The 23,556-nt window shown below is 37.5% G+C and overlaps 1 protein-coding gene across 1 annotated transcript in view; it reads right to left on the bottom strand.

Moving 5' to 3' along the window:
• LOC115230873 (folylpolyglutamate synthase, mitochondrial-like) overlaps positions 1–23,556 on the bottom strand; it is a 60,390-nt gene that overhangs the window by 30,751 nt on the left and 6,083 nt on the right. The window contains exons 2-4 of the mRNA XM_029801013.2: positions 8,049–8,180; positions 6,047–6,165; positions 2,964–3,069 (exon numbers count right to left, since the gene is read on the bottom strand). Coding sequence (XP_029656873.1) covers positions 2,964–3,069; positions 6,047–6,165; positions 8,049–8,180 — 357 coding nt within the window. The remainder of the gene's footprint in view (positions 1–2,963; positions 3,070–6,046; positions 6,166–8,048; positions 8,181–23,556) is intronic.

Raw genomic sequence — 23,556 nt, 5'->3', positions numbered from 1 at the left:
CTGAATAGCACAATCAGTTTGGATACTGATTCAGGAGTCAGGAAACTCTACCTCAATATCCAACATATCAATCATTTAAACTGCTTGCAACTGTTTCTAAGGCTGACAGGTTCCATGTAAAGAACACTCATGATGGTGCCACATAAAAAGCACTGATGATGGTGCCACATAAAAAGCACTGATGATGGTGCCACATAAAAAGCATTGATGATGGTGCCACATAAAAAGCACTGATGATGGTGCCACATAAAAAGCACTGATGATGGTGCCACATAAAAAGCACTGATGATGGTGCCACAAAAAAGCACTCAATACTCTCTGTAAAATGGTTGTTGATAGGAAGGACATCCAGCCATAGAAAACAAGCCAAAGCTGATATGGAATCTGGTACTGCTCCTGGCCTTGTCAGCTCCTGTCAAACTGTTCAACATGGAAAATGGATGTTAAATGATGATGATGATGATCATCATCATCATAATCACGATCATCATGATAACTTTAAAGCAATTCTAGATTCACTAATGGTATTTTAAGTTTTGATTTTTATCCATTTTCTCAAGCCCTTTTTCCAACACTCTTGTACCAGACATGTAAGCAACACCGGTTAAGCAACACACTTTCCTCTTTCTTGTGTATGACAATATCTGGCGAGGAATGCTCTAGTCATTTGTTTGAATTACCATACACCATAGCACTGTAACGACAGGCTACAGCAACATGAAAAGACATGCAGCCAGGTGAATCAGTTTGCATGTGCCCATGACAGATGTTTGTGTGTCAGCGGAGATAGTAGACGGTGATAGTTATTACATTCCGTAGCTGATAATGAGTGGTATAGGTTCCTGCAGTTAGTTGGTTTTAACTGTATTATGACCATTAGTCAGTTACCAGAGAAACTATATTTACTTATATAGAAATATCCTTATTTCTAATTCCCTCTAAAGGAAACTACAACAGCGGTACTGGATATTAATAGTTATCGCCAAGCTAACATGGCAGTCCAGAAAAACAGGACGAATGCTGCCGTTGATTAGCTCCAAATGGCCTTCACCTCTAGCTAGCTATGTGACACACAAACCTCCCATATATAATGGACACAGGTTAGTAGTTAGGGTGTTGGATTCATGGTCGTAAGATTGTGGTTTCAATCCCTGGATTGGTGGTGTATTGTGTTTTTTTAGCAAAATGCTTCATTTGGGTTGCTCCAGTCCACTCAACAGCCAAAAGTGAGTAATCTTGTAATGTCCAGGGGAACAGTTTATATGCCATGGAAACCAGGAAACTGTGCCAATCAAAAGCAGTATTTGTCCTATTTTTCTGGACTGCCATATTAGCTTGGCGATAACTATTAATATATGTACTTAATGGTCTGTTTACAATGGGGATTTTAGGTATGACCACACTTGGAATTCGCATCATCAGTTTGGAACCCCTATCTTGCTCAGAACATTGACCTCCTGGAATCTGTTCAGAGACATGCAACCAAATGCATACCCTCCATCAGACACCTACCATACTCTGAGCGCCTTGTTTCCCTTGGCATGGATTCACTGAAGCTCCAGCGTCTGGCGATGGACTTGGTAAACACCCACAAAGTTATCAACCACCTCACCAACAACGACACTGAACACCTTTTTGATCTCCATGTGTCTAACACACGTGGACATGCCTACAAAGTCAGAAAACAGCACAGCTCCCATGACTTTTGGAAACATATTTTCATGCTCAGAGTTGCTGAAGCATGGAACAAACTGCCTGCGTCAGTTGTTGACTGCCATGACACCGCATCCTTTAAGGCCCTCATGCTTTCCGAAATCCACCGAAACTACACTTGATTGTCTCCCTTCCATACTCATACACATATGTCATGACTCATGCACTGTTCTTTTCCTGACGCTTGTACATTACCCTATGTACTATACATACACTTTAGATGAGTTGTAGTGCACCTGAGCACTGTACACAATGTTTTATTATTATTATTATTATTATTATTATTATTATTATTATTATTATTATTATTATTATTAAATACCTGCTGGGTCTACTGTGTTTTCGCTGGTCAGCTAAGCCACTGATAAGAACAAGTTCCTTATATTTCTACTAGAGATCTGAATGGCTAGATTCTTGCTGATGTCACCAATGTCCTAACAAAATCCTGTTTTGGTGTTTAGTTACTTTTATGTTTGAACACAGAGATTCAGGTTATTCTTTTATTTGTTTCAGCCATTTGACTGTGGTCATGCTGGAGCACTGCCTTAAAAAGTTTTTAGTCAAAGAAATCAACCCAGGACTTATTCTTTGTAAACCTAGTACTTATTCTGTTATTCTTTTGCCAAACTGCTAAGTTACAGGGATGGGGAACAAACACATACACAAAGATACATACACATAAATAATACATATCTATCTATCTATCTATCTATCTATCTATCTATCTATCTATCTATCTATGTATCTATGTATCTATATCTATATATATATAGATGTGTGTATGTGTATATATATATGATCTATATCTATCTATCTATCAATCTATCTATCTACTATCTATCTATCTATCTATCTATCTATCTATCTATCCATCCATCTATCTATCTATCTATCTATCTATCTATCTATCTATCTATCTATCTATCTATCTATCTATCTATCTATATATATATATATATATATATACAACAGGCTTCTTTCAGTTTCCATCTACCAAATCCTCTCACAAGGCTTTGCTTGGCCCGAGGTTCTAGTAGAAGGCATTTACCCATGGTGCCATGTAGTGGGACTGAACCCAGAACCATGTGGTTGGGAAGCAAGCTTCTTACTGCATAGCCATGCCTGTATGGGCCCTCATTGATTCACCATCAATCCCTTATGATATGGAAAAGTAGGTGTTTCTATTTTTTAATGGAGCTTGGAATTGTCTTATGGGGAAGAGAAAGAAGACTTAAATGGTTGTGGTTTACCTTAATGGTATCGAAGCAGTGCCAAACATAGTCTCGAAACTTTTCTTTGCTCAAACATTTTCCATCTATTTGTATCCGATCTCGTTCATCAAATATATGCGGAGAACTACAAGTAAAACACAGGTAAAACATAGGTGTATAAAGATAGTGTAAAGGAGGAGGAAGAGGATGAAGAAGGGAGGAAAAGGAAGAAGGGAAGATGAAAGGAGAGGAGGAGGAGGACGGGGAGAAGGAGGAAGAAGGAGAGGAAGAGGAGGATGAAGAAGGCAAGGTGGAAAGAGGGGAGAATGAGGAAGAAGGTGAGATGAAAGAAGAGAAAGAGGAAACTGAAGGGAGGAGGAAGGAGAGAGGAGAGAGGGAGGGAGCTGAGGGGATGAGGAAGAAGTAGAGGGATAGGAGGAAGAAGAGGAGGAAGAAGAGGAGGAAGAAGGGAGGAAAAAGAATAAGAGAAGATGGAAGGAGAGGAGGAGGAGGATGGGGAGAAGGAGGAAGAAGGGGAGGAAGAGGAGGATGAAGAAGGCAAGGTGGAAGAAGGGGAGAAGGAGGAAGAAGGCAAGATAGAAGAAGAGAAAGAGGAAACTGAAGGGAGGAGGATGGGAGGGAGGAAGCTGAGGGGATGGGGAAGAAGTAGAGGGAGAGGAGGAAGAAGAGGAGGATGGTAAAAGCAGGAGGAGGTGATGAAGGCAATGATGATGATGACGATGACGACAACGATGATGATGATGATGATGATGAAGAAATCAGCTGCTGTCAGATCTGGAGAAGAATGGGTTTAGATGCTCAAAGCCATTGTACATCATAGTATGTTGTCCCTATAGTTACAACAAAAGTTCAGAGCTCAATGCAAAGCAATTTAGGACCACATTATTTGATACATCCTTCAGGTTTCTAGACTTGGGACCCCCAACCATAATACCACACTGAAAGAATAAATTGAATTTTTTTTTTTTTTGTATGTAAGTATATGGATATGAAAATAAACAGATCAACATACAGACGGATAGGTATATAGGTTATAAGAACAGACAAGGACACATACACAAATGAAGACTGAAACACATGACCACTGACGAACCTTGCCTTGGCAAACATATTCTGTCTGTTTTGCAAGAAAGAGGTAGAAACTGATCAGTCTGGGATATATCTTTAATGGTAAATGTTTTTGATTTTCATTCTTTCCATGAATTTATCCCTCTTTGTGTCTCTAGCACTAAGCTTCCTTATTTGGGAGCCTTTTATTATATATGAATAATATTTTGTCTAATGACTAATTCGTCTTTTGTGCTAGGCCACTGGTAATAATAACTTATGTTATTACCCTTTTTGATTATGTTTACATATTACTTGATAAATTTGTTCGTAAAATTTTTTACCGGCATGCTCTCTGTCGCCGGGTATGTTTTGCGTCTGCGCGGAAGTTTGAAAAATTAAGATATACAAACCGTTAGATTTACATGTGCTCTAACGCTCTGTGCATCTAGGATTAAGAAGGCTTCCCACTGACGAACCTTGCCTTGGCAAACATATTCTGTCTGTTTTGCTAGAAAGAAGTAGAAACTGACCAGTCTGGGATATATCTTTAATGGTAAATGTTTTTGATTTTCATCCTTTTCATAATTTATCCCTCTTTGTGTCTCTAGCACTAAGCTTCCTTATTTGGGAGCCTTTTATTATATATATATATATATATATATATATTATAATATATATATATATATATATTATATATATATATTATATATATAATATATATATATATTATAATATATATATATATAATATATATATATATATAATATATATATATATATATATATATATATATATATATAATATATATATATATATTATATATATTAATATATACATATACATATATATATATATAGGTGCAGGTGTAGCTGTGTGGTAAGTAGCTTGCTTACCAAACCACATGGTCCGGGTTCAGTCCCACTGTGTGGTACCTTGGGCAAGTGTCTTCTACTATAGCCTCAGTCCAACCAAAGATTTGTGAGTGGATTTGGTAGACGGAAACTCATCTCCTCTCTCTACACTACACCATACGACTTTACACATCACATCATATATACATACACACATCCAGACCTCTCATACACACTAATACTCTCTCATACACACACTCTTCTCATACACACACTCTTATGTTGGAGCGAGGTCATTTAACCCTATCATCTCCCCTAATTTCGCTCTTGCGTCTCACGTTTGATCTTTGACTTCTGGCCGAAATCAGATCGCCATGTTGATTCGCTAGCCTCTGCACGCATATTTTTTTCTCTCCTTCTTTCTGTGTTTTTTCTCTGTGTGTCTTTCTGTTGAAGAGCGTAGGCTCGAAACGTTAAAGACTTGTTTTATTTATATTTCCTGAGCGCCATACTAATACAATTGTCTGTTTGTATTCCACCTGCCTTCGTCTTTTGTTTATTTCCGTAAACCTGCCTTCGTCTTTTGTCTATTTTCATAAAGCTTCCCGTTATATATATATATATATATATTATATATATACACACACATATATATATATATATAGATATATATATAACATACATATATATATAATATATATATATTATATATTATATATATATATATATATATATTATATATATATATGTATATGTATATATATATGTATATATATATATGTGAGTGTGTGTATATGTTTGTGTGTCTGTTTTGACAACCAATGCTAGTGTGTGTACGTCCCCATAACTAGTGGTTCAGCAAAAGATACCGATAGAATAAGTACTAGGCTTACAAAGAATAAGTCCTGGGATCGATTTGCTCGACTAAAGGCGGTGCTCTAGCATGGCCGCAGTCAAATGACTGAAACAAGTAAAAGAGTAAAAGAGTAAAAGAATATATATATATATATATACATACAAACACACACACTCACATGTACATGCATGCATACACATACACACATATCAGACTATATTGACCTAAACAACTCAGGTAACACCCTCCCCACAATCATCATCATCTTCATCTTCATCTTCATCTTCATCTTCATCTTCATCATCATCATCAGCAACAATTATATAAAATCAAAGATATTTTACGTGAAGAGGCCAGTTCTGTAGCATTTACTTCTGAGAATCTCTTCGGTATAAGTACATGTTGATCCTTTTCCCTTTGTTCCAGTCACATGAATGATTGACAGAGTATCTAATTTTTCTGGCTGAAACAATCAGGTGAGAGATAGCAACAATTACATGATGCATAGCAACAATTTCATGATGTGTAGCAACTATTACATTACATGATGATTAAGGACAAATTACATGATGCGTAGCAACAATAACATGGTGTATGGCAACAGTTAAGTGTTGCATAGCAACAGTTGCTTGATACATAGCAAACAATTACATGTTGCATAGTAACAACTGCTTGATGCCTAGCAACGCCTGCATGATACTTAGCAACAATTCTTGATGCCTAGCAACAGTTGCATGATGCATAGCAACAGCTGCTTGATACATAGCAAACAATTACACATAGCATAGCAACAACTGCTTGATGCCTAGCAACACCTGCAGGATACTTAGCAACAATTCTTGATGCCTAGCAACAGTTGCTTGATACACAGCAAACAATTACATGTTGCATAGTAACAACTGCTTGATGCCTAGCAACGCCTGCATGATACTTAGCAACAATTCTTGATGCCTAGCAACAGTTGCATGATGCATAGCAACAGCTGCTTGATACATAGCAAACAATTACACGTAGCATAGCAACAACTGCTTGATGCCTAGCAACACCTGCAGGATACTTAGCAACAATTCTTGATGCCTAGCAACAGTTGCTTGATACATAGCAAACAATTACATGTTGCATAGCAACAACTGCTTGATGCCTAGCAACACTGCATGATACTTAGCAACAACTGCTTGATGCCTAGCAACAGTTGCATGATGCATAGCAACAGTTGCTTGATATATAGCAAACAATTACATGTTGCATAGCAACAACTGCTTGATGCCTAGCAACACCTGCAGGATACTTAGCAACAATTCTTGATGCCTAGCAACAGTTGCTTGATACATAGCAAACAATTACATGTAGCATAGCAACAAGTGCTTGATGCCTAGCAACGCCTGCATGATACCTAGCAACAATTCTTGATGCCTAGCAACAGTTGCATGATGCATAGTAACAGTTGCTTGATACATAGCAAACAATTACACGTAGCATAGCAACAATTCTTGATGCCTAGCAACAGTTGCTTGATACATAGCAAACAATTACACGTTGCATAGCAACAACTGCTTGATGCCTAGCAACACCTGCACGATACCTAGCAACAGTAACATGAGGCCTAGCAACAGTTGCATGATGCATAGCAGCTATTTTAAGTGGCAACAGTATGACAGATAAAGCAATTAGAGATATGAAAACAGGAAAAATCCCTTGACCATCAGAAATTGCTACTGAGATGCATTACAGAAAGATAGAGAGAGAGAAGGAAAGAGAAAAAGAAAAATGTGACAGTGTGTAGGGAGAATGGAGAGTCTGTGAATGGATCGTGAGATAAAGAGTGAAAAAAGAAGCAATGGAACAAAACGTTTTAGAAAGAAAGTAAGATATAGGCGCTGGAGTGGCTGTGTGGTAAGTAGCTTGCTAACCAACCACATGGTTCCGGGTTCAGTGACATCTTGCGTGACATCTTGGGCAAGTGTCTTCTGCTATAGCCCCGGGCCGACCAATGCCTTGTGAGTGGATTTGGCAGACGGAAACTGAAAGAAGCCTGTCGTATATGTGTATATATATATATATGTATGTGTGTGTGTGTTTGTCCCCCTAGCATTGCTTGACAATCGATGCTGGTGTGTTTACTTTCCTGTCACTTAGCAGTTCGGCAAAAGAGACTGATACAATAAGTACTAGGCTTACAAAGAATAAGTCCCGGGGTCGATTTGCTGAAACAAGTAAAAGAGTAAAGAGTATATATATATATGCAATGTGCCCCTGATGGTCAAATATTATAGGGGAAACAATATTTTTTAAAATACATTATGTTAATTAGATGAAGAAGGAAATATTGAGATGTATTAAACTTACGAAAATTCCCAAAGACTTTAAACATGAATTAACCATTGGATGCTTATTGGTATCATAGATGTGGCGTTTTTCTTTGGTTAGATTAATGTAAAAATTTTTCCTGTCCAAAGATTTGAGAAGAAGTATGGCATTCTAGAAAGAGAAAGAAAATTATAAATCAGAGGATGGTATGACAGTGTGGTAAAAGTTTGCATCTCAACCGCATGGTTCCAGGTTCTGTCCCACTGTGCGAAACTTGAACAAATGTCTTCTACTATAGCTCCAGGCCAATTAAAACCTTGTGAGTGTATTTGGTTGATGGAAATTGAAAGAAGCCCATCATATATATATATATATATATATATATATATGGGAAAAAAGTCAAGGTAGAAAATGCTAAAATAATTTTATAAAAACATTTTGAGTATTGGTTTCAGTCATTGAGACTTTTTCAACTGTAAATATGGAAAACAATTAAATTTTGGAAAAATTAAAAGAAAAGTTTTTTTAAAAGAATATTTGCATAGTGTTCAAATACAAGTGGCATTTTCCTTGTTTCTGTCTGTTTTGGTCTCTCTTGTTTACTCTTATGGGTTCGAGGTACTCTTGTGAATTCTTGGTAGGGAAGAAGAAGAAGAAGAAGAAGAAGAAGAAGAAGAAGAAGAAGAAGAAGAAGAAGAAGAAGAAGAAAAAGAAAAAGAAGAAGAAGAGGGGGAGGAGGAGGAGGAGAGGAGGGGATGATGAGGAGGAGGAGAAGAAGAAAAAGAAGAAGGGGAGGAGGGGGAGGAGAGGAGGGGATGATGAGGAGGAGAAGAAGAAAAAGAAGAAGAGGAGGAGGAGGAGGAGAGGAGGGGATGATGATGAGGAGAAGAAGAAGAAGAAGAAGAAGAAGAAGAAGGGGAGGAGGAGGAGAAGGAAGATTTAAGTGGATAGAGTTTTTCTAAGGATGTTGGAAGTACTTGTCAGCACAATTTTTTGGATTTCTCTGAGACAATGTTCTTCCAGGATCTTATCAAGATGTTTCTGACATACCTTTTTTTTTTATCATAGCTAGGGCACCTACAATATTAGGAACAGTTCTTGTTTTAAGATGCCATATCTTTGGTATTTCAATTTCCGGGTCCTTATATTTACTTAGTTTGTCAGCAGTGCATGCCATCAAAGTGACACTGGGGTAAAATATATGAAGCCTGATCTAATCATCATGACTATCCATCTGATAAGGGTACACTAGGCACATGCATCACAACCATATGTGCGCAACATGGTGACCCCATATCAAGATAAACAGTGCATAACCTTGCAGGTGGAGCCCAGTTAGAATTTTCTTCAGGTCTCTAAATAAGGGTTGTTTAAGGATGTTGCACAAAACACCCATGTTTCCAGAGGTGAATTATTCAAACCCCAAAGAATTCCTCTCAACACATGGCTGTGATGGTCTCCTACTATTTCTGCTCATGCTCAGGGATGCACGTCGTCAGTCAATAAGGTCAAACAAGTGATATGCATATATGTGGTATTGAGCAGAATATTTGCTTAACTGGTTAAGGTCAAGCAAATCTGTGGTACTGAACACCAAGACAAACCTTGTACATGATAACACTTCCAATCAGTTAAGATCAGAAGCCATGAGAGCCACTGCCTGGTACTGCATCAGGGCATTGTTATTATTACTACCAGCAATACATCCCGGCGTTGCCAGGGTGTTATGACCTACAGGCACATTGTATTATTTGCTCCTTTCTTATGTGCAGAACTGGCACAGCTGATATATAGTTAATGGCATAATGGAAGATATTGTTTGTTTAAAAGTGAAGGGAGAGGGTACAATTTGCATGGGTTTACATGAAAGTGTTTTCTGTCCTTAAGAAGAATCACAAAGTATGTATTGTTTCATTGTATAAAAGGGGGTTAATGCGATTTTGTCCAGAAATCATATTTTCAAAATTTTAATTTTTGCCCCGTTTCCACCGCAATTTCTTGATTTGTAACTTTTTTGAATTGTTGTTTTTGTTTTTGTTATCTATGTTGAAAAATACAGAGATTATGAAATTGGGAAATACATATATCTTTTATAGCTTAATTTTTCTTAAAGAAACACTCAATGCCTTGATGTATTGATGTATGTACGTATACATGACAACACACCTCTTCAGTCACTCTCTTTCCCTTTTTTCTCCCTTCCTCTTCTCCCACCTCACTCACCCATCATCTACTCACTTTCACTTTCATCTGATGTTTTTCACATGTGTAGAGTTCTACTGAAATAGCAAACTTAAAAAATACCAGACCACTGCCAGAAAACCTGACTTGCAAGAAACAATAGATAAATGACATTATTTCTGAAGAAACTTCCCTGCTTTCCAAAAACTTAAAATTGAAACATTGAAAGTGATGAGATGATGGATAAAATTCATAAAGATTCATACTTTCTGTTTTTTCTCATGGATTACCAAGAAAAAATTTTTGAAAACAGTAAAAAATGAATTTCGTGTGGAGAGGGAGAAATTTAAAATATTGAGAATGTGTTTTATGGGTGAAGTCCTAATAGCCTGTATTGCAAACATAGGAATTGGAAGAAATTTAGGAAAAAAAATAAGACGAGCGAGGAAATGTTACTTCAGACATGCTAGAAAGAAGAGGTAAAGGACAGGATTTCTGGGAAAACTTTCTTTTAAGTTTATATCGAAGATCAGGTTTTTCAATACGGTCATCACAAACACAAATTACACAATAGGAAAAGATAATTTCAATTGGATTTGAGCTTTTAATTTGCATGTGCACACTGCAGGAATTAACATAATTTGCACAGAAGTTTTACCTAGAGTGTGTGTGTGTCAAGGGAAGTTATTTTATGGCATTCTTTTGTTTGAAGTTGTCAACTCGACATATATGGAATCATATGATTGTTCGTTAATTTCTGTAAAATTTTAAAATTTATTTATGCTTTGAAGAGAGCAGAAATTGAAAGAGAGGATAAAGAGAAAAGTCAGCATTTGCTTTGAAGTGAGAGGAGAAAGTGAAAGATGTACATGTATATGAAATGGACGTGTGTGTGAGAGAGAGAGAGAGAGGGAGAGAGAGAAAGAGAAAGAGAGAGGGTGAGTGTGAGTGAGTGGAGGTGTGTGTTGTGATGCATGAATTTTTTTACATGTATGTGTAAGCATCACTCACTCTTTCTCTCTCTCTCTCTCTCTCTCACACACACACACACCTTTCATATACACGTTCATAAATAGGCAGAGGTAAAGAATATGTACACTACCCATTTTCGGCATAACCCTAACCCTAAACATTGGGTGTTCATATTCTTTATCTTCAGCCATAAATACATATGCATACATCTTTTGTGTGTGTGTGTATGTGAGAGAGAGAGAGAAAGAAAGAGAGAGAAAGTGTGGTTGTATTTCCTCATAACATTTAGACAAATGGATGTCTTTTAATGCAATTGTTTTGGTTGTGGCTTATTTTAATACAATATTTATGTATACATTTTCATAACTGTTTGCCTGAGTAGAATTCTACGCATGCGTGAAACATCGGACGATAGTGAAACATTAGAAGCAATTTGAAATATTGTCCGAAAATGACCTCAAACTTGTGCAACTCAACACAGTTGCCGAGGATATTTTTACTTGTAAAAAAAAGAGTTGTTGAGTGAAAAACAATTTATTTGGTAGATAGATAATAAGCAGTGTCTATGTTTCCTTATAACTCTCAAAGTTGTCACCGAACTGTAACCTGAATCAGCTGTCTTATTTGGTAATTTCGGTAAAAATTTTTTTATTTATTTACTTTTGTTTTAAAGTGAAAGAAAGTGAAAAATGTATGAACGTTTATATGAAATGGACGTGTGTGTGTAAGAGAGAGAGAGAGAGAGAGAGAGAGAGAGAGAGAGTGAGTGCCACTTACACATACATGAAAACACACACGTTCACTCACTCACTCACTCACTCTCTCTCTCTCTCTCTCTCACACACACGCATATGTACATACAAAAGTGATGTATGTATATGTATTGATGTATGTACGTATACATGACAACACACCTCTTCAGTCACTCTCTTTCCCTTTTTTCTCCCTTCCTCTCTCTCTCTCTCTCTCTTTCTCCCTTCCTCTCTATCTCTCTTCCCCCCTCTCTCTCACACACACACATGCCCATTTCATATTCGTTTCCTACACATTTGTTTTAAACCCACTGCACTATTTTTTTTCTGATTTCAAGTTGTTTGCGATCTTTCAATTTGAGTACTGTTTACACCACTTCTTAAACCACATGCATTTGTTTATGCTTGCGAACAAGATTGCTACTCATAAAAACTTTTTATTTTTTTTACACATGTGGGGTGGGGGGAGGGGATCTTTTGAAATCGGCGTAAAAGCGAAAGAGAGAGAAAGAGAGAGAGAGAGATTGGATCAAGGAAGACATCATTTGAAGTCAGTGTGAAGCGAAAGAATTGAGGTGTGTGTGTTTGATGAGGTGTGCAAGACAGAAAGTGTGGTGTGTGGGTGTGTGTGTGTGTGTGTGTGAAAGAGAGTCAGAGAGAGAGAGAGAGAGAGGGAGGTTATGTATGTATGTATAGATGGATATATATATATATATATATATATATATATATATATATATATATATATATACATAGATGTATATATATATATATATATCTATATATAATTTCAACAATTGAGGGCAAAATTAATTAATTATTAATCAATTTCACCAAGTGTTCAGTATGCAAAGGGACCATTCAAGGCGAATTCAAATTATTACATTATATAAAAGGCTTAGTAAAATAAATTACTTTGCCGCATACTGAACTCATTAGAAATAGCAGCTAAAAAACTTTTTTAAAGCTATTTCTAATACCTAAAGAAAATCTCTCTCATATATAGTGTTTGCTTAATTCAACTCACAAAAGTTTGGGGGTAAGGACATCGAAAAATCAAATGCTAAGGTTATTTGAGAACGTACGTTTCAAGATTAGTCAAAAACAACACTTCTATCATCAGCTCAGAAATTCCTTGGTTTGGATTTGGAAACACTGAAAATAAGAACATACCCTTCGAAGATCTGCTCGTAACTAACAGTATCAACAAATTCAAATAAGCAAGCGAAGAATCTCTGTTCTCCCCTTTCCACCAGCGTGGGTTAAAAACATCAACACTATGCTTATTTCGGTAAAATCCGAAGCATTAATCAGAGGGAGATTAATTATAATTTCAACAATTGAGGGCAAAATTAATTAATTATTAATCAATTTCACCAAGTGTTCAGTATGCAAAGGGACCATTCAAGGCGAATTCAAATTATTACATTATATAAAAGGTTTGATGTTTTTAACCCACGCTGGTGGAAAGGGGAGAACAGAGATTCTTCGCTTGCTTATTTGAATTTGTTGATACTGTTAGTTACGAGCAGATCTTCGAAAGGGTATGTTCTTATTTTCAGTGTTTCCAAATCCAAACCAAGGAATTTCTGAGCTGATGATAGAAGTGTTGTTTTTGACTAATCTTGAAACGTACGTTCTCAAATAACCTTAGCATTTGATTTTTCGATGTCCTTACCCCCAAACTTTTGTGAGTTGAATTAAGCAAACACTATATATGAGAGAGATTTTCTTTAGGTATTAGAAATAGCTTTAAAAAAGTTTTTTAGCTGCTATTTCTAATGAGTTCAGTATGCGGCAAAGTAATTTATTTTACTAAGCCCTTTTATATAATGTAATAATTTGAATTCGCCTTGAATGGTCCCTTTGCATACTGAACACTTGGTGAAATTGATTAATAATTAATTAATTTTGCCCTCAATTGTTGAAATTATAATTAATCTCCCTCTGATTAATGCTTCGGATTTTACCGAAATAAGCATAGTGTTTGATGTTTTTAACCCACGCTGGTGAAGGAAAGGGGAGAACAGAGATTCTTCGCTTGCTTATTTGAATTTGTTGATACTGTTAGTTACGAGCAGATCTTCGAAAAGGTATGTTCTTATTTTCAGTGTTTCCAAATCCAAACCAAGGAATTTCTGAGCTGATGATAGAAGTGTTGTTTTTGACTAATCTTGAAACGTACGTTCTCAAATAACCTTAGCATTTGATTTTTCGATGTCCTTACCCCCAAACTTTTGTGAGTTGAATTAAGCAAACACTATATATGAGAGAGATTTTCTTTAGGTATTAGAAATAGCTTTAAAAAAGTTTTTTAGCTGCTATTTCTAATGAGTTCAGTATGCGGCAAAGTATTATTTTACTAAGCCCTTTTATATAATGTAATAATTTGAATTCGCCTTGAATGGTCCCTTTGCATACTGAACACTTGGTGAATTGATTAATAATTAATTAATTTTGCCCTCAATTGTTGAAATTATAATTAATCTCCCTCTGATTAATGCTTCGGATTTTACCGAAATAAGCATAGTGTTTGATGTTTTTAACCCACGCTGGTGGAAAGGGGAGAACAGAGATTCTTCGCTTGCTTATTTGAATTTGTTGATACTGTTATACGAGCAGATCTTCGAAAGGGTATGTTCTTATTTTCAGTGTTTCCAAATCCAAACCAAGGAATTTCTGAGCTGATGATAGAGTGTTGTTTTTGACTAATCTTGAAACGTACGTTCTCAAATAACCTTAGCATTTGATTTTTCGATGTCCTACCCCAAACTTTTGTGAGTTGAATTAAGCAAACACTATATATGAGAGAGATTTTCTTTAGGTATTAGAAATAGCTTTAAAAAAGTTTTTTAGCTGCTATTTCTAATGAGTTCAGTATGCGGCAAAGTAATTTATTTTACTAAGCCCTTATATATGTAATAATTTGAATTCGCCTTGAATGGTCCCTTTGCATACTGAACACTTGGTGAAATTGATTAATAATTAATTAATTTTGCCCTCAATTGTTGAAATTATAATTAATCTCCCTCTGATTAATGCTTCGGATTTTACCGAAATAAGCATAGTGTTTGATGTTTTTAACCCACGCTGGTGGAAAGGGGAGAACAGAGATTCTTCGCTTGCTTATTTGAATTTGTTGATACTGTTAGTTACGAACAGATCTTCGAAGGGGTTGTTCTTATTTTCAGTGTTTCCAAATCCAAACCAAGGAATTTCTGAGCTGATGATAGAAGTGTTGTTTTTGACTAATCTTGAAACGTACGTTCTCAAATAACCTTAGCATTTGATTTTTCGATGTCCTTACCCCCAAACTTTTGTGAGTTGAATTAAGCAAACACTATATATGAGAGAGATTTTCTTTAGGTATTAGAAATAGCTTTAAAAAAGTTTTTTAGCTGCTATTCTAATGAGTTCAGTATGCGGCAAAGTAATTTATTTTACTAAGCCCTTTTATATAATATGGCGGTGCCCCAGCATGGCCAGCTCATAGGCTGGAACTGGAATCAATCAATCAATCAATCAATATATATATATATATATATATATATATATATATATATATATATATATATATATATATATTGTTAATAAAATAGAACATATGCATATATATAAACATATATGTACGTACCTACCTCTACATGTACATATACACGCATAAACGTAGATGTATGTGTATATATATACATATACACATCTATATATGCATTATATATGCATCAAGATATATATATATGTACACATACATAGATATATACACATACATATATAATTTGATTACTTTGATAGGTTTCAGCCATTATTGGCCCAGGCCATGTCTAACTTAATAGCACACCTGGTGAAGTCTTTCAAGTCAGAATTTGGGCACAGAAATTGGTACACATCTATATGTGTACTACATCTATATATATATATATATATATATATATACTATAATATATATATATATATATATAGATATATATATTATATATATATATACATCTATGTATATATCCATCTGTGCAGTATATATATATATCCATCTATGTTTATATATATTATATGTATAAAGTTTATCCAAACAGGAAAAAACAGAAAAAAAAGAGAAAAAAAACACAGCAACGCAGGACGTGGAACAATTAAAGTATTATTGACGCTCATATATATATATATATATAATAATATATATATATATGTGTGTGTGTGTCTGTATATATACATATACACATCTATGTATATATATATATATATATATATATATAGATAGTTGGATTAACTGTTGAAGTGGACGGACGTCTATTTGTTTCTCTCCCAAGTCAGTAGCAAGCTACACAGCTTCAAAACTCAACTGACCTTAAATATATATTATTTTGTAACCACGTGTTTGCCTACAAACCCGTAAGTACGTTTTCATTTAACTACAAATTGTTATACACCTGTTTTTCTTTTAATATCCTCAAACAACCAAATAATCAAAACTCACACCCTTAAGAGAGAACATTTATATATATATATATACACTTCTTTAACTCCAAGAAGAATATATATATTTTCAAAAATCAAAAGGAAAACAAACAAAAGAAAACAAACATGACTAACTTGCAGGCCTGCAACAGACGAAATTGGTCTGATAACGAAATTGATGTTTTAATAACACATGGTTCTCTCTTTCCCAAACAGAAAATCTAAAGTTTTGTGTTTGAATGAGATTGCCGAAAAAACATCACAAGTGGTCAACACACGATCCGTCAAACAGATTCGTAGCAAACTGAAACATATCGAAGTATCTTTCAAACTGACAAAAGGCCATTATGAAAAGCTTCTTCATATTTTCACAGTTCAAGAACAGCAACAGCTAGAAAATCAGCAGCCACAACAACAACAACAACAGAATGAGCCACTCCTGGTTTCCAGCACAATAGCTGACCCTAACATCGGTCAAGCACAACAACAACAACAACAGCCACAGCAACAAGAACAACAACAGCCACTCCTCAACTCTAGCTTACTAGACGATTCACTAAATGCCAGTATCTTTTCACCGCTCTCACGGTAACCACCACAATTATCATCATCATCATCACCACCGCTGCCACCATCGTCTTCTATCACCAAAAATACCAACAGAAAACCAAATAAGAAACCACTGCCCTCTTCCCCCACATCACCACCTCAATACTACTGCAGTAACAAAAACTTAAAGGAATATAGGAAGCAGAATGCGCCCCCCACGGCACAAACAAGAAATCCCCAAATATGCCGCTATTCACTGCGCCAGAGACTCTGCACAAATAGTGACTGCATCTTCACGCATCTACCCGGCACTAGACGCACTACCGGCCAAGGCCAAAGCACGCATCCCACAATAACATCAACACTACCAAATAGTAAATCGAAATTCAAAACACACACAACTCGGAGTCCCAAAATCTGCCGGTATTCCCAACGTGAGAGAACATGTCTGCTGAGTGACTGTCCCTTCACTCATCTTCCAGGGACCCGACGCACAAACAGAAACGGGGCTTCAAGCCAACACACAGACCTGAATAAAAATAAAAATAGAAACACACCATGCTGCAGTAATGCTGGTCCAGTCTTTTCAGGAAGACACAAAAACAACAACAACAAAAGTGGAAACTACAACCCTATCCAACAGTGCAACCACACCTCCAGCCAAAAACTGCTCCCTAAGCAGGAAAATTCTTTTTTAGCCATGTTGAACATGGCAAAAGAGATACACAAAAACATTCTAGCCATCACTCAACACCATCCTATGCTATTACCCCAGTGCACCAATTCCCCACATTGCTGCCACTAACACACACAAAAATCCAAGCCCCCTGCAACAGTCAAAACCAGCCACTACACTAACCTCCACATTCCTACTCAATGCACAAGGTGTCAGCCCTTCCATCAATGCACAAAAATGGAAGGTCCAATTCATTGAAGACTGGGTTGGTAACCATTCACACCACATCCCTTTCTTCATTCTCACTGAGACCCACCTTGACAACTCCCACTTGGAAGCCGAAGTGAGAGTGAAGAATTTCACAACCATCCGTGCGGATCGTATCGGCAGGAGGAAGGGTGGAACTGCCATTTTCCTGCATGATTCATTTACGGCAGATGGAAATAGTATATTCTCCAACGGCTACTGTGAATCAGTCACCGTGCACAACAAAGCCAATGACCTGACAGTAATTGGGCTCTATAGGCCGCCCCAAACACCCATACTGTGCTTTAAAGAATGCCTCAACAGCATTAAGTGCTTTATTCAACAGTGCCATTCTAGCAACATACTCATGATGGGAGACTTCAATCTACCCTGTGTTGACTGGACTACAAACTGTTTGAAACCAAGCACTCCCGCCTCAACCGCTGACAAAGAAGCAGCAGAGTCACTTTTCGACTTTACGAATGAGTTTTTCTTGTCCCAACTTGTCCTTGCACCAACAAGACATCAGAACATTTTGGACCTAGTGTTTAGTAACCACACTAACACTATACATAACGTTACAGTGGAAAAAACCCTTCTTTCAGACCATGACATGGTTCTCTGTAACATGAAATTCCACCAGCCAAAAGCTAATCCTAGTGACCTTCCTCCAGCCCACCCATTTGACAACATGGATCTCCATAATGCCAACTGGGATGCAATCAGGAACGAGCTTATCACTGTTGACTGGTCCTTTACACATACACACATTTCCACCAACCATAAAACATCTTGGCAGATCTTTGTAGACACCGTCACAGACATATGTGCAAAACACTCCCCACCAAGACCTGTGAACAAAAAGTGCAGAATCCCCCCAAACAGAAAAACCATTATCAGAAAAATAAAAAGAACAAACAAAAAAATTAACAAACTAAAGTACTGCCAACAGCAACACACACATTCGACGGCTATCGCACTACTTGAATCCAAAAAATATAACCTCCAACAATGCATGAAGACCCTCATCAATAACCAAAGATCAGCTGAGGAGAAGTGGGCCATTGAAAAAATCAAACTCAACTCCAAAGTGTTCTTTTCATTTGCGAGGAAACGCAGGGTCACTGTCTCCACTGTAGGCCCTCTAATTGACGAAACTGGCACTCTCCAAGATAATGCCAAATCCATGGCCGAGATACTGCAGAAACAATACTGCTCTGTTTTCAGCAATCCTGATATGGCCGATCTGGGCTGTATCAGTGATGTCAACCCCCAACACACTATATCGGACATAACGTTTAGTGCCCCTGATGTCTTAGTGGCGATAAACGAAATAAAACACAATTCAGCAGTAGGCCCCGATAGGTTCCCTGCTTGTTCCTGAAGGTGTGTCGACACCAACTTGCATTCCCCTTGCTAATCTGTGGAGAAACTCACTGGATGCTGGCTATATTCCAAAAAACCTTCTGTCCCAGTCTGTTGTCCCAGTTTTTAAAAAGGGAAACAAGTCCCTTGCAGTGAATTACCGTCCGATCTCACTCACCTCTCATATCATCAAGGTATTGAGAGGGTGGTGAGATCTCGAATAACCCAATTTCTGGAAAGCAACAGACGGCTGATCTCCAACCAACATGGGTTCCGTAATGGAAGGGACTGCCTAACGCAGCTCCTGCATCACTTTGAGGACATTTTGAGAGCTTTGGGAGAGGGCTCCAACACCGATGTCATCTACCTTGATTTCAGTAAGGCCTTCGACAGGGTCGATCACAAGATCCTATTGAAAAAACTATCCAACATTGGTGTCTCTGGAAAGTTACTGAAATGGATCAAGTGTTTCCTGACAGACAGATCTCAACATGTTGTAGTTGAAGGGGTAAAATCAAGCCCAGCCAAAGTCAGTAGTGGCGTTCCGCAAGGCACTGTGCTGGGCCCACTTCTTTTCATCATTTACATTAATGACATCATCAAGCACAGCAACATAAAAATCTTTGCAGATGACTCCAAGCTACAGAAGGTCATAAATGAGGCGAGTGACCGGACATGCTTTCAGTCAGATCTACTGGCTGTTATCCAATGGGCAGAAAAAAACAATATGCTGCTGAACGAGGATAAATTTGAGCTAATCCACTTTGGAAAAGAGGATGCCCTGAAACTCCCATACTCCCTTCCTTCAGGTGAAACTCTCGCGGCGTCCAACAACATCAGAGACTTGGGAGTAATTGTGGACAACAACATAAGCTGGGCCACTCATATAAACACCAAAGTTGACATGGCCCGCAGAATGTGTTCCTGGATTCTCAGAACTTTCCAGTCGAGAGATATCCACACCATTATCCTTCTCTTCTCCACTTTTGCCCGACCCCACCTTGAATACTGTTGTCCACCGTGGTCTCCCCACACAATACAAGGTATCATAAAAGTTGAAGCACCTCAAAGGGCAATCACAAAAAGATAGATGGCATGACAGGCCTCGACTATTGGGGTCGACTAGAAAAGCTAAAACTCTATTCTCCCAACGTCGTCGTGAGCGCTACATCATCTGCATGATGTGGAAAATATTCCATCAGCATTGCCCAAATGATGTTGGCATCACCTTTAAGGTACATCCAAGGCTGGGCCCCGTGCCATCCGCCCAAAACAAAAATCGCACTCTCATCTCATAACAACAATACGGCACAATTATTTCACCTCATTGGCCCCGCTCTCTTTAACATTACACCAAAACACATTAAAACAGAAACTGACCCTATAGGGTTCAAGAAGTCTTTGGACAGATTCCTTCAAGAAATCCCGGATATAAACCCCTACACCCGATATGTCTCTGTAAACAATAACTCTCTACTTGAGTGGGCCATAGTGCCCAAATTCTGACTTGAAAGACTTCACCAGGTGGTGCTATTAAGTTAGACATGGCCTGGGCCAATAATGGCCAAAACCTATCAAAGTATCAAAGTATCAAAGTATATATATATATATATATATATATATATATAAATATGTACATCTCTCTCTCTCACACTCTGTATATCATCATCATCATCATCATCATCATTTAACGTCCGTTCTCCATGCTAGCATGTATAAGTTTCAAAGTATAATACCAATTATGGTAATAGAAGCTTTGTATCAAATAGCAGTGAAACAGTGATAAAATATAATGTCTGCAATATATATATATACCACACTGCGATCTATTGAGTCTCTTCTCGCGAACGACACGATCCGCCCCTTCGAGGCGGAGAAGCGGGAGGAGGTGAGGAAAGATGGCGAAATTGTTGCGGCTTGGAGTCGGAGTCGGAGTTACGAAGTGTTGCGTTGTGTCTCGTCTCGTCTCGTCACGTCTTGTCTGCGTCGAACGACTCGGCGCGCGGTAATAGACGTCGTCGCCGTAACCGCCTTCGTCTCGGCCGCCGAGAAACAGTGATAAAATATAATGTCTGCAATATATATATATATATATATATATATATATATATATATATTGCAGACATTATATTTTATCACTGTTTCACTGCTATTTGATACAAAGCTTCTATTACCATAATTGGTATTATACTTTGAAACTTATACAAACCTAAGACATTTCACTTCACCTATCTTAGCTAGGTTTCAGCTACTTAATTTATATGCTACCGACAAAACTCTTGTTATCTAAACAGGTACCATTTTTCAGGAACAAGAATGCATACAAAATGAAATCCTGTATGTAAGGTTTCAAAATGACTCATCTTTTCTACTACAACATGTTTTGAACAGAATAATCCTCATTTTCAATGCTGGCATGGGTTGGACGTTTTGACAGGTGGTGGCCAGCTGGAGAGCTGTACCTGGCTCCAGTTATCTGTTTTGGCATGGTTTCTGGGGCTCAGTGCTCTTCCTGATGCCAACCACTTCACAGAGTGTACTGGAATCTTTCTATGTGGCACTGAGATGGGTGCTTTAAATGCAACACATGTATATGTGCCCTTTATGTGGAACCAGCATGGTGCTTTGATGTGGCACTGGTACAAATGCTCTCCAGGAGGCACTGACACAGGTGCTTCTTATGTTACAGCATTTAGCTCTTAGAACTCTTTTACTCTTACTCTTTAATCGAGCAACTCGACCCCGGGACTTATTCTTTTGTAAGCCCAGTACTTATTCTATCGGTCTCTTTTGCCGAACCGCTAAGTAACGGGGACATAAACACACCAGCATCGGTTGTCAAGCAACGCTAGGGGGACAAACACAGACACACAAACACACACACGCATATATATATTTATACATATATACGATGGGCTTCTTTCTGTTTCCATCTACCAAATCCACTCACAAGGCTTTGGTCGGCCCAAGGCTATAATAGAAGACACTTGCCCAAGGTGCCACGCAGTGGGACTGAACCCGGAACCATGTGGTTGGTAAACAAGCTACTTACCACACAGCCACTCCTGCGGACATAAAATGATAATAATGATGATGGTGATGGTGGGGGCAGTGATGATGATGATGATGATGAGAACAAAGGTGTAAAATTGGTTGCAATTTCTGAGTATAAAAGCAGGGCTGATTTTCACTGAGCTTATAGCCTTAAATATTACACTAGGATGAATACCGTAAATCCTCGAGTATAATCCGCATTTTTCCCCCCAAATTTAAAGGTCAAAATCCCTAGTGCGTATTATACACAAGGTTAAAAATGAAAATTATTTTCTAAGCAATGTCCGAGTCTCTGTTTGCTGTCCGGCAATGTTTATTCAGACGCATTTTGTGATGTCAGGCATGAAAATACCTTAAATCATCCATAACTTGCAGTTAGCAATATTTATTAAACTTTATTACCGTTATTTCTTTATTTTCTGCAAACAAAATGCACAAAAAAGCTACACGTTTGCATTATGTTATATATGCAATAATAATAAAGGATGTTACCGTATACATTTTTACAAACCAAGGACGTTATATAGACCTCCTTGACTCAAGTTAGAGAAGGGGTGCGTATTATACACAAGGTTTAGGTTTTTCAGAGGTACAGTCCTCTAAAAATCCCCTGTGTATTATACTCAAGAGCAGACTATACTCAAGGATTTACAGTAAGTGTGGAGATGCAAGCAGCTATCATATGGTGAATCCTGTAAATTGATCTTTGCTGATTCTGATGTGTCCACCATTAGAATATCTACACATGTACAGACAAGTCATCTAGGAAACCTTGATGTGATTACATGACCTGCTAGAAATAGCAGCTGAATCTCCCTTTGATCAGAACTTCATTGTCTTGAAAAAAGAGGATGGTGACATTGGATAAAGTAACTTTAGATGTTTCTTAGATATGTAGTGTGTGAAATAACAGCAGGGAGACCATGTAACTGCTTGATCAGGGACGACCTATGGCTAAAGTAACAACTACAGCAGGTGCGTGTAAACAAATGCAGGTATATCAAATACCATACAATATAAATTATTGACTCATTAAAATTATCTTTGTCTCTTGAAGATGTGTCATAGCTACTAAATGGTAATTAAATGGTAATTAAAACCAGGTCATGAGAAAGACAGATAATCTTAAGAATCAAGAATTCTATAATGTTGACATGCGTAGGAGTGGCTGTGTGGTAAGTAGCTTGCTTATCAACCACATGGTTCCGGGTTCAGTCCCACTACGTGGCACCTTGGGCAAGTGTTTTCTACTATAGCCTCGGGCTGACCAAAGCCTTGTGAGTGGATTTGGTAGATGGAAACT

The sequence above is a fragment of the Octopus sinensis genome, linkage group LG1, assembly GCF_006345805.1.
Source record: "Octopus sinensis linkage group LG1, ASM634580v1, whole genome shotgun sequence".
Classification (NCBI taxonomy): domain Eukaryota; kingdom Metazoa; phylum Mollusca; class Cephalopoda; order Octopoda; family Octopodidae; genus Octopus; species Octopus sinensis.
Note: the sequence above shows the minus strand (reverse complement) of the source record. Positions and strands in the feature narration are given on the sequence as shown.